The following is an 11,672-nucleotide window of genomic DNA, read 5'->3' as shown; positions in this document are numbered from 1 at the left end:
AACTGAAATTAATATGAAAATAGATAGATTTTAATATGCTCCTATTGTCATCCTTTTAAAAAATCAAATTAAACTTCAATATAGTGCTGTAATTTTAAAAGGCTCTTGAGAATACGGAAATTTCTCATATTCAAGTGTCCTCCTGTTGAGTGTTCGTTTTATATATATTTTTCATAAATTGCACATTGGAAAATCTGACTTACCAGGAACACCCTCCCTCCAGTCTAACACCTCTTTCTATCATGGTCCCCTATGGTTGTGACATTTCTTTCCGATCCTCACATAACCTTGGGGGGAGGGGAGAGGGTGCAGAGGTGATGACTTCACTCTCCAGATGAGAAAACCAGCTCAGAGATGGGGTGGCTCAAATCAGGCTGCAAATATTATAGACATCCCTTTTTTCCAATTAAAGATACATTTCAAATTGTGATCTGACCTACATGTTTTTGTAGACTATACACAGGAACTTCATGTCCCTCAACAGTCCTCAGCCAAACAGAAACTTGGCAGGAGCAGCAGATGATCAACACCTTCAGAAACTCTAATGTCCTGGCTTCTTCCTAATGTACCTTTTGGCATCCATCTCAAAACAAAACAAACAAACAAAAAAAAAAACACTAAAGCTTTCCTTCCTAATATAAAATCAACTCCTGAAATATACTTATTTTTAGATAGATCAATTTAATAACTTATTTATTAGGCAGTATACCCAAATGACAACCTATAATAAATTTATAACTATGAAGAAATGTCTATTACAAATTAGTGAGCAATAAAAATAACAACTCCTCGTATATATTTCACTCTCTGATGTGCTGTAGCAGTGTGCTGTCTCCTACTGAGGGCTGTCTGCTCTTTGTTTAAAACTGAACAGAAGGTTAGGAAACGAAGGAAAGAGGACTAAATAACTGAGGGCTAGAAAACAGAGGAAAATCTTTGCTACCATCCTGCTGTGTGTATTACTAGCACTAATAAACAATGCTCTAGTCAGAATTACGTCTTCTATTCAAAGAGCCAAAAAACCCCAAATGCTTTTTGGTTGATGTTTTTTTGTTTTTTCCCCTTACACAATGTAACAGCATTTTTATTCAAATCAAATTCTGCATCCTGTTATATTCTTTCTTCAGTTATGGCTAGCCCAACTGTATTTTTTCATGTATAAAGTCCCCATTGCATTTCTTATTTGAAAATGAATCCCACCTTCATCCACATCTTACAAACAACTGATGCAATCTTCAAATGAGTTTCTTGTATATCTGTGCTCTGATTGAAATATTGGATTGGACCTTGTACTACACTGAAGATTAAATGTGATAGAAGCAGATTGATATCCATAACATCTTTTTAATGCTGTCTTTTTCACCTAATACTGTTAGATACTGAAAGTGTTAAGTCACTTTCCAACCCCATGGACTGTAGTCTGCCAGGCTCCTCCATCCATGAAATTCTCCAGGCAAGACTACTGAAGTGGGTTGCCATTCCCTTCTCTAGGGGATCTTCCCAAGCCAGGGATCGACCCCTGGTCTCTCACACTGCAGGCGGATTCTTTAGCATCTGAGCCACCAAGGAAGCCCTTGTCACTTAATGCCTCCTCCTAAACCTTTCTGTATGAAAAATAGATATTTAAGGATGCACTATCCATCTGGACCCCAGCAAGATACACATAAGTTAGTGTGTGTTCTTCTGTGTATTTTCTAAAGTGTAAACAGTATGGGTTTGATTCCCCATGCTCCTGAACTTTGGCCTTTCCTTACACGCATTTTGAGAGTTGGGAGGTTGAGCTGGAGGGAGAGAGCAAGCCAGACATCAAACCCATTTATTCGGAATCTTAAATTATGACTTTTTATCATCAATATTTTGGTTACATTGTTACACAAAGGACAAATTAACATCCGGTTTGAGGTCTCTTCTTTGATTGCTTTGGGATCAGTGCCATTTCCTTGGCGAAGGAATCCTGCACCCGTCAACTCTCAGCTGTGTTTAAATAATATTGTTGTATCAGGTGCCAAACAACGAGAATGTGGGAAACTGCTTCTAGGGAGCCTCTGTCAATAACCTTCAACCACTGTGATTTTCGTGCGGCTTCCCCGCCAGGTGCTTGCGGAGAGTGTCCACACCCTCTGCCTGGGCAGATCAGAAGAGGATCCTGAGAGGCAAGAACTAGTTGGTCCCGTTGACTCTGAGGCACCTGACCGTGGTGTGCTCACCCAGACATGGATCCAAAGGGGCAAAAACACGCTGCCAGGAAGACCCAGTTGCGCTTGGCAAAGAGACCACGTGATTGGGAACGTGGTCATCACAGCTTCCGTTCTCATCTGACATGATTCAGGCCACCCGGCAACATCCGTCTCTTAAAAGTATTCCAAAACGTAAAAAAAAAAAAAAAAAAAATCCAGGTTGGTACTTCCAAAAGTGTCTCTGAGAGAGTCTCTTTTAAAGAATAAGCAGAAGTGTCCGTCTGTCATTTTCACTTTGCTCTACCTTCGGTTTGGTCTCATCCAAAATACAGTTATTTTTTTGTTTTGTGTTGTTTGGTCTCCTCCAGAAATCCAACACACATTTTTCTCTCCCCACTCCAGCACAAAAGATAAAAGCAGGGGTGAGGAGGAGGAGCTGTGTGTGTGAAGGAAAGTGAAGCTTCTTGGGGGGGATGGGGGAAAGAAAACCCACACACACACATACACAAACAATACAAAACAAAAGCTGCAGTCCAATCGTGCAAAATTTGCTTCTCCGGATAAAGCACTTCTTGATACAATGTCCCCTTCCCCCTCCCGAGGACTCCCATCCACCCGGGGTGGGGGAAATACAGCATGAAAGTGAAGCCATTCTTTTTCTTAAGGCTGAACAGACACACAGAGAACAAGTTTCAAGGGCTGTCATGTGGGCAGTGAGCGGCGGGGCTCTTGCTTTGAGCCCAGCCAGCAGCCTGCGATCCATCCCGGGGTCTGCGGCACCCCTCCCACGGGGCTAACAATACCACGTACAAACAACAGAGGAAAAGTCAATGGTCCCGACAATGAAATCCCGTATTGACTTTACAATCACAGGTACAAATTGCTCAGATCGATCATTTCATTTCTCCTTAAGACCGTGTTGTCTAAAACCCTTTAGGGGCCGGGTCGCCGAGGAATGGTCAATATTCAGAGAAAAGGCTGGAGGTTCTGAAGGAAGCCGCTCTTCTGTCACCACAGTCCGATGGAGGAGGATGGAAACAAGTTGTCCTGTTCCAGCAAGTTCGGGGGGTTAGGAAGGGTGGGTTCCTAGGTCCAGACAGCCGTGTCCCCACCGTCCAGGGGAGGCTCTGCGTTTATAGCGGGAAAACCAAGAAGCCCGAGAACGTGGAGTACTTCCAGCCCCCCATAAGGTTGCCCCTCTCCAGTTTGAGGTGGACTTTATCCTCTCTCTCCATCAGCAGCAGGACGCCGTTGCTGGCCGCTTCTCTGGTGACGTCCTGGTCTCCGGCGAACGCCGAGATCACCGGGTAGCCGTTCTGCATTAGACTGACCTACAAGGCAGAGGGCAGAGCTCAGCCGATCACAATGGACCCCACTCCCATCCGCTTCTTCTCGTCTCACCCACCCCCTAAGCTGGTCACAGAGCCCCACGTCCAGGGGAGCTGACCTAGAGGACTGAACTGTTTCCCAGAACGCCGCCAGGCCCCCTCCCTGACCCTCCCCATCTCATAGAAGGTGTGACTATTCGTCCAAAGCCAGGAGGGTCCAGCTGTCCAAGTGACCCACCTGGATGGTCTGTCTATTGTACACTTTGACCACGTGGAAGCTGAAGCTATATATCCCTTTTCTCGGGGCTACAAATATACTGGAGGCGAGATCAAAATGGTTGCCAATATTTACTAAGACCTGGAAAAGAAGAAGGAATAGGACACACACATAGCAAGCCCCTCCTCAGTGTGTTTCTATCAGACTCAACAGACCACCCGCAGCCAGTCCCTTTAAGAGCTGCAGGACTTTCAGCAGCACGTGCTCAGGGACCCGGTACCCCTCACCCCCCAGGAAACAAGAAGCCCCCAATTAAACATCCTGCAGCAGGAACTGATTTCCTGATGGATGGTACTTCAGAAGGCTGTCTCTGGAGAGTGTAGTATATTTATGTGTTGACAACAATGGCTGCACATGGTGGCTGTTGTGGGGTGGGGAAGAAAGGTAACACAAAAGACAGTTCGGTAGGTAGATGATCTGTAAACTGAGACTGTTCGAGGTTTGTGGGATTCTGGGGACCTGAATGAGAAGCTTGGACCAAAACAGAGCTCTGTCCTGAGTGGGAAGAGAAAGGATGGTGAAGTAAAAGGCCCATTACCTGAGTTAAATTCCATCAGATAAAGCTTGGGATGAGCTCTGTGTGCTTCTGGAGGGAAGGGATGGTGTGAGGTTTTGTCTCCCAGCCCCAGGCACCGCCCCTGGCAGCACACAGTAGGTAGGTGTTCAATAAACGCTGCTGGGTGAACAACCACAGTCCAAACACTGGCTGTGCCCATCTCCCCTCACTTTCTTCCATGTGAGGTGTCTAGTCCCTAAGCTGGGCTGTGACCTCATGCTCAGAAGCATCAGTAACCACCCAGAGAGGGGAGAGGAAGGCAGCCTGATACCCTCAGCTCAAATTCCACAAAGTGCAAGAACAATGACAAAGTGAGCCATGAGACATGAGATCACGTGACCCTCCAGATGCTATTTCTCCAATAAAAGATGGATGGGAGTGACTGGAGCAGAAGGTCCCCCTTTACGAACAGATTTCCCTGTCAGATGTTCAAGGTTCATCCTTGTCTGGACCCCACCCCTCCTCACCCACAAATGCACAACCCAGTTAAAATTATAAAATGGCCCCGCCTCGTGTTCTCAGTTTTTAAAACACAGAGGCCGCAACAACAGCAGAGCCCTAGATTAGAGACCCTGTCATCTGTTCAAAACACAAATTCGAACCATACCCTTGGCTGTTATTTCCTACACACTCATTACAGATGGATCACACGCGGCTCCCAGAGCCACGCCACTGGGAAGGCTGGGAGGGCTGGGGAAGGCGCCACATCAACTTCTTCAAGGAGCTCTGAACACACTTGAGCCCCTCCTTGACTGCAGGGCTCAGAGACACTCGGGCGCTGTTGTTAAAGATGGGGAGCTTCAAGATACAAGTCTCAAAGAACCAAGCCTCCTCCTCCAAGCCCTTGGTGCTGCTCCCAACTCAGTGACCTCAACTCTCTCACCTCCATGTCTAATTCAGGAAACTGGCAAATTCAAGGCCCTGCTGTAGAGGAACGAACACCCACCAGCCCCAGAAAAGCCGGTTTCAATTCCTCCCTAACTGGTGCATGACATCATCTCATCTGCCCTGTCATAGTTGGCTCATCTATGAAATGAAAATCCTACTACTGCTTATGCCATGTACATCACAGAGTTTTCTTAACACCCAAATGAAAGGATGATGTATTATAAAAACACTGGAAACTAATTCACTGTCTGCTTTCAGTTCAGTTCCGTCGCTTTTGGACATAATTAAAATAAATACATGCATGTCTCATAAAAAAAAAAAAAACAGATTAAAGAGAGACATCCCTTTGTACACACCTCTCCAAATTTCAAATACATAATCCTTAATAAGGATTAAAGCAAATGAAGACATAAAATGAGGTACTGGTCTGTGCATTTGGGTCCTCACCCAGGTCAGCAAGCTGGTTAACAGACAGAAAGGGACTCAAACAAGTGTGCTCAGTGAGGCCGGAACTCCAGGAGGGAGGAGTTGTGGCCAAATGAATGGGATGATTAGGCAAAGTTTGGAAACCTGTTTGTTCCTGAAAAACAACAGAAACCGAGGTAGGGAGAGAGGGGAAGGTGAGGACCTTTAATCCTGGGCAGCAGTGACCCAGAGGAGGGGCTGCCAAGACCTGATCACATCAGGGGCCCTTCTGTTTTGAAGGGACTGGGAGCTGGGTGGCTAAGGCAATTTCATTGCTCTTGGTTTCTTCTTTGTATAACCCCACCATATTTGATACTGACCTGCTGTGTTTACATGTTACGTTGTATATACTGCATTTGCCACAGATCGCATTTTATATAATCACACTATGTTTCGTTCTGTTTCTGTACAACCATGGCTGCTATTTCCCCCACACTCTTCCCCACTTATTTCTCTTGAAGTTAAGCATCCTCTCTAGGATCCATTCCGAAATATACAGTAGGTACTTCTCTGAGCCTGGGCTGAGACCTTCGGAGAACCCCTCCTCCCCACCCGGGGGTTAGCGAGGAGAGTTTAAATGTACTCAGTCTCTAAGTGGCCAGCGAGGGGGACAGGAGCCCACCCCCCACAAGGACGGCCCCAACTCCACCGAAAACCGGTTTCTCTTTGGAAATGTCCATCAGCTCTCTTAGCTCAGCGGGACGCCCAGCTCCACAGGACTATCGGTCATCCGAGTGCCAACCGAGCTGATGAGTTATTGAGCAGCGACAGGGTGAAAAGGAGAGCTCACGGGAGAAGGGAGAAAGGCAGGGCAGAGGGGAGGGGAGAGCCTGGAGCCCCGCGTCTGGGAAGCCGGCCACCCAGCCACGCGCCCGGCGGGAGGCGAGGGCAGGTCCGCGCGCTGACCTGATCGAAGTAGATGGTCATGGTGCGGTTGCTCATCTCGGACGGCTCGTGGTTTGTGCTCCGCGTGGCGGAGAAGGCCACCTTGGCGCTGCCGGAGCGCACCGAGATGCCCAGCGAGGAGGTGACGGCGCCGTCCGCAGACGGGCTGGAGTCGCACACCACCAGGCACTTGCCCTCCAGCACGATGGGCTCCGTGTCGTTCTGCGCCCTCACCGGGCAGCCGGCGGGCAGCAGCAGCAGCAGCAGGGCCAGCGCCGCCCCCAGGCCCGAGCCGCAGCCGGCCGGCTCGCGCAGCGCCCCCCGGCGCCCGGGCATGGTCTGCGGCGGCCCCCGGGGGCCCCGGCCGGGCGCCGGCATCCGGGCTGCGGGCGCGCGGAGAGCAGGAGGGCGCGCGCGAATGCGCGGGGCCAGGGCGAGCCTCCTCTGGCCTCGGTCCCCCGCTCTGATGGTCAAGGCCAGGGTGGTCCTTAGAAGGAGAGCGCCAGCGGACCTGTCAGGGCAGAGAAGCCAAACCCCGAGACGGGGGGTGAAGCTGCGTTGGAAGGAGGTGCGGGGAGCAGTTCAGGCGGCGCTCGGGGCCCCTCCCGGAGGCAACCCTCTGGGCCCCTTGCACTGCTACCCCCTCCCCAACTTGCACAACAGGTCCCGAGAAAGGACGGGCGCCCCGGCCCGGGCAACCCTGGAGGCTCCCGGGGAGGGGCGCGCGCCGGGGGTGCGGTCGGGGACGGGGCTTGCCATGCCGCAGGGCCTCATCAATAATAAGGTCGGGGACCCTCAGGGACGCGCTCCGCGCCACCCCCGGCCCATTCAGCCCATGGCAGAGGGGGACTCAAGACGCAGGCAACGGAAAAATCCACTGAGCCTTAACAGCTCTATTTTCAGCAGCATTTTTTTTAAGCCACACCAAGAACCCTTTTTCTCTTCTCTGCTTTCCTTTCCATCCTCTATTTCTCCAACCTAGAGTTTTTTTGTTTTTGTTTTTTTAAGCAGTACATTTACACAAGGTCTTAGCCGTTTTCCACCCAAAGAACAAGTCCCCAGGAAGCTCCTTAGGGTGAATAATAAGATTAAGACAGGAGAAAAAACAAAAAACAAAAACCCCAAAGACAGGGACATCCTAAAACCAAGCAACCGCTTCCCACGTCCCGGCTGTCGGCTGCGAGCCGCTCCGGAGAAGCCCCTCGCATCCCCCTCTCTGGCGCAGGACCGGAGGTTTCCGGCGGTGGGAACCCCAAGCTCGGCTTCTCTGCAGCTTTTGTTTCCAGACTCCAGGGGCTCCTCTCCCGGCCAGGAGGCAGCCCTTGCCGCTCCCTGCCAACTTACGCGCCTGTTCGCACTTTCCTTCGGGCCCCATCTTCCCCCACTAAACTAGGCAGATCATTTCAATATCCAGTTGAGAAACCAAAGGAAAAAAAAAAAAGCAAAGAAACCTCTCAGCTCGCCGCCCACAGCCGCCGAACAACTCCTCCGGCTGTCCAAACAATCTTTCTAAGAAGAGACAAGTTGTTTCTCCACGGGCAGCCTCCCTCCTCAGCCCCTGACCAGGACGGTTTCCAGCAGCTCTCCCGCTCTCCCCGCCCAGACGCAGACCCGCGACCGTCCTCGTGGAAACGGACGCACGGATGCGGTGAACGCGCGGATCGCGGAGGGCAGGGCGGGTCGGGTTACCTGGAACATCCATGACGAGCGAGCTCCGCTGTCCGCCAAGTTTTTCTGCTTGGAGAAGACGAGCCGGAGCTGGCGGGAGGAGACACCGAGCGCGACCCTGCTCCCCGCGCGCGGCCAATAACCGCCCCGCCCCGCCGCGCCGCGCCGCGCCGCGCCGCTTTCCCGCGCCGGCCGGCGCCCCACGCCGCGCCCCACCCCGGACCGGCCGGCGCCCTGCACCCGCTAGCCCCGCGCCGCGCCCCACCCCGCGACCGCCCCGCGGTCCGCACCGGTACCTTCCGCGTCCGCTCAGCCCGGCCCCAGCACCGGGTCCGCACCGCCCGGGTGCCCGCAGCTGCCTCTTTCCACCGATCCCCTCGGTCCCAGCCGCTTCTCCCGCCTCCACACATCCCCGCGCGCGCCGCCTCCTCCCGGCCTGGGCACCTGCGCCCGCACCCCGCCGACCCCGCACCGCCAGGTCCCGCTCTCACCCAAACACCCAGCGCGCAATCTTCCCAGACGTCTCGCTTTCAATTAGGCAACCTCCAAAGCGCTGGCCGCTCCTCTTCTTTTCGATTGTTGCTCTTCTTTTCCAAATCCCCTCCAAGTCTTAATCCTGAATAGCGCAATCACTTTCATAATTAATGCGTAAAGCAGTTTTCTTTAAGAAAAAAAGAAAAAGAAAAAATGAGGACTGGGATGAAGAGAAAGATCTTGGAATATCTTAGTGATGCAAAAGCTGTGGTTCTAGAAGCTCCAGTGTGGCAACTGCCAGGTCTGGGCAAGGATTAGAGGCGCCTCCGCCTGGGTTTCCGTGTCTGCTCCTCTGGACCTGTCGGCGCGCTCTGGCACCAGCGCTTCTTTATGAAAACCCCTGCTCTCAGCTCTAACGACCTGGGGAGACGCGCAGGGTTTCGGAGCTGCGCCCTGAGCGCGGGCGGGCAAGAAGCGCAAGCACGGACGCGGGGCGCCACCTATGGGCGCCGGGGCCTCCCTGCCGCGGGGTCGGGGACGGTGGGGACAAGGATGAGGTATGCGGAGCTCTTCCTGGACCCCCACAAAGCAGCCCGGGCCTCTGCAAAAATGTAGCGATAGGAATCGATTTCTCCGGTCATCCTGCAATGCCCAGCCCCTGAGAAGGTGGAGCCGCAACCTTGCTTGGGCAGATCGTCTGTTCCAACAACTCTGCCAGGGTGATTTAAGCCGCAGTCAGATTATCGTCGCTTATCGTTGTCTTCATAACCTTTGCCAGGACCACTGGGCTGTGGAGCCCATGCCACCCTTAAACAGTATCTAAATGGACACTCTCTTTATAACCCGACCTCTAAAAATGTCGTTAAAAAAAAAAAAAAAAAAAAAAACCTCCGTCCTCTGACTTGCTTCGTATGCCTTTGCTGATAGGCTGTTCAGGAATAAACTGTAAGTGGGCCAATGCAGTTCAGAACAGAATGGAAGTCTGTCTTATTCCTCCAGACTTCACGCCTAACCCTCTGTCGTTTGAAGAATTCAGCCAGGGTTCTGGTTCCAGCCCATAACGTGGGTCTTTGCAGGTAGCGGGTGTTCAAGGCCTCGGTTCCCATAGGCTCTGGCGGGGCTCCTCTTCCCTGATTAGAACTGCCGGGGTCTCATCCCTGAGCACTGGAGATAAAACTACTTCACATCAGTGCAGCCAAAATAGATGCGAAGGAAGCAAAGAGAAACCGAAATTGCATATTATTACCTGAGAAAAGATGTTTTGTATGGTAGTAAAATATGATGAAAAAAACTTCTGAGCCAACTGTTTTGTACTTAACATACAAAATAAAATAAAATAACCCCCAATGTATTCCCCTCCCAAGAATATTCTCTGAAAATGAAGTACTTTGCTTCAACAACAGGCTGGTCAGATGTACTGAACTTTGTTAAGAAACAATTTACAGAGCCCCCATATCGTGTAACTATTTAATGAGTTAAGCACAGTGGAAATTGTTAACTCTTATTCTCTTATGCTAATACTGCATCAATTTCACAATATCTTGTTGTCAAAGTAAGCACAACTCTAGCCTTCCCTCATAGAGAATATAGATTTGTGTGCAGACCTAAGTAGCAAAGGACTCTAGGTCTGTGAAAGAAATGTGAGCTTAGACTGATAATTAGACCAGTTTGGAGGTACTAATTAAGTAACAATGCCTCACACATCCATACATCTTTAAATAACAGCTCTATTAAGCAATTCTTAAATGTTAGGCTATAAGCATTTGGTTTGGCAAATGCAAATCTCTTTGAGGGGAGTAAAACCAAACCTCTTTGCTACATGGTAACAAAAATGCTTTAATTATATTTAAAAAATAAACCTCAGTCTATACAGTTGATTTGATTATGGAATTAGAGCAGTAAGTATCCTTCTATACTGGGAAAAAAAAACCAAGTTGGGTTTAAATTTAAATTTGAGATTATTTTTATAAGCAAGTTAGTAATTGTGAAAAGTAGCAGATTGATCTACCAATGGAACATCAACATTATTTTTCACTTACTAAATCATTGTTCTATCTATAAGGAGACATTTATATTATCTCGTTGTGATGGAATTTTAGCTCATAAACATGCTGAGAAAGACTTGAAGAATATAACTAAAATTTAAAAGTGAAAATGCTTTCTGGTTATCACAGGGATTACCTTTTTTCTTTCATTTCCATGCTACTAGTAACTATAGTTGTTACTATTACAACAGCAAACTCTCTACTTTCATACTGTCCCCATGGACAATAAAAATATCTGTTGTTGATTGAGCATCTGTTATGTGTTAGCACACTGCTTTCTTTATCTAGGATGCAGCATCTAGTTTAACACCCACAGTCACCCTGGAGTAGACAGATGGTCACATAGAGACCAAGAGGAAAGTATTCTATTGTTAAAACAGGGGAGTGGGGGAGACAAGGAAAATTCAAGAACCCTTCCTTTCATTTGTCCTCAGTATTTATCTATAACAGACCTTACATTTGTTTTCTTTGTGTAGAACCCTTCATTGAAAACCATCTTTAGCTTGTGATATCATCTTTTCTTGCTTATTTAACTTAATGGATAATATTTATGATTTTATCCTAGATAAATATGTGATCAATAGAATATACTATATATTTCATAATATTGAATGTGAAGCCATATACATACTTGATGCTAAAGCTGAAACTCCAATACTTTGGCCACCTCATGCAAAGAGTTGACTCATTGGGAAAGACTGATGCTGGGAGGGATTGGGGGTAGGAGGAGAAGGGGACAACAGAGGATGAGATGGCTGGATGGCATCACCAACTCGATGGACATGAGTTTGAGTGAACTCCGAGAGTTGGTGATGGACAGGGAGGCACGGCGCGCTGCAATTCATGGGGTCGCAAGGAGTCAGACACAACTGAGCAACTGAACTGAACTAAAACATAAATATGTATGCA

At 49.2% G+C, this 11,672-nt stretch overlaps 1 protein-coding gene across 4 annotated transcripts; it reads right to left on the bottom strand.

The window, feature by feature from the left end:
* Positions 1-1,799: 1,799 nt before the first annotated feature.
* On the bottom strand, positions 1,800-9,547 carry CBLN2 (cerebellin 2 precursor). 4 transcript variants are annotated; one of them, XM_042242613.2, is made up of 6 exons: positions 9,398-9,547; positions 8,736-8,905; positions 8,266-8,310; positions 6,598-7,087; positions 3,744-3,863; positions 1,800-3,508 (listed from the first exon to the last, which is right to left on the bottom strand). In XM_042242613.2, exons 4-6 carry the CDS (start codon positions 6,952-6,954, stop codon positions 3,311-3,313), a joined length of 675 nt encoding a protein of 224 aa, XP_042098547.1. In that variant the 5' UTR covers positions 6,955-7,087; positions 8,266-8,310; positions 8,736-8,905; positions 9,398-9,547; the 3' UTR covers positions 1,800-3,310. The 4 variants fall into 4 exon arrangements, with proteins under 4 accessions (XP_042098547.1, XP_042098546.1, XP_042098548.2 ...); XM_042242612.1 differs by lacking the exon at positions 9,398-9,547 and having other exon boundaries at positions 8,736-9,091; XM_042242614.2 differs by lacking the exons at positions 8,736-8,905; positions 9,398-9,547 and having other exon boundaries at positions 8,028-8,316.
* Positions 9,548-11,672: the final 2,125 nt, after the last annotated feature.

Source organism: Ovis aries, unplaced genomic scaffold (genome assembly GCF_016772045.2).
Source record: "Ovis aries strain OAR_USU_Benz2616 breed Rambouillet unplaced genomic scaffold, ARS-UI_Ramb_v3.0 scaffold_170, whole genome shotgun sequence".
In the NCBI taxonomy this organism is placed as follows: domain Eukaryota; kingdom Metazoa; phylum Chordata; class Mammalia; order Artiodactyla; family Bovidae; genus Ovis; species Ovis aries.
This window is presented reverse-complemented; position numbering and strand designations above follow the sequence as displayed.

Excerpts from the sequence above, each read along its gene's own strand:
- CBLN2 (XM_042242614.2), bottom strand. The coding sequence starts at position 8,278 with ATGGATGTTCCAGGTAACCCGACCCGCCCTGCCCTCCGCGATCCGCGC. Across the intron at positions 7,088-8,027 it reads TGTGGGCGGCGAGCTGAGAG|GTCCGCTGGCGCTCTCCTTC; the intron begins GTTTCTTTGCTT and ends CTGCCCTGACAG. Across the intron at positions 3,864-6,597 it reads TGACCATCTACTTCGATCAG|GTCTTAGTAAATATTGGCAA; the intron begins GTCAGCGCGCGG and ends CTTCTTTTCCAG.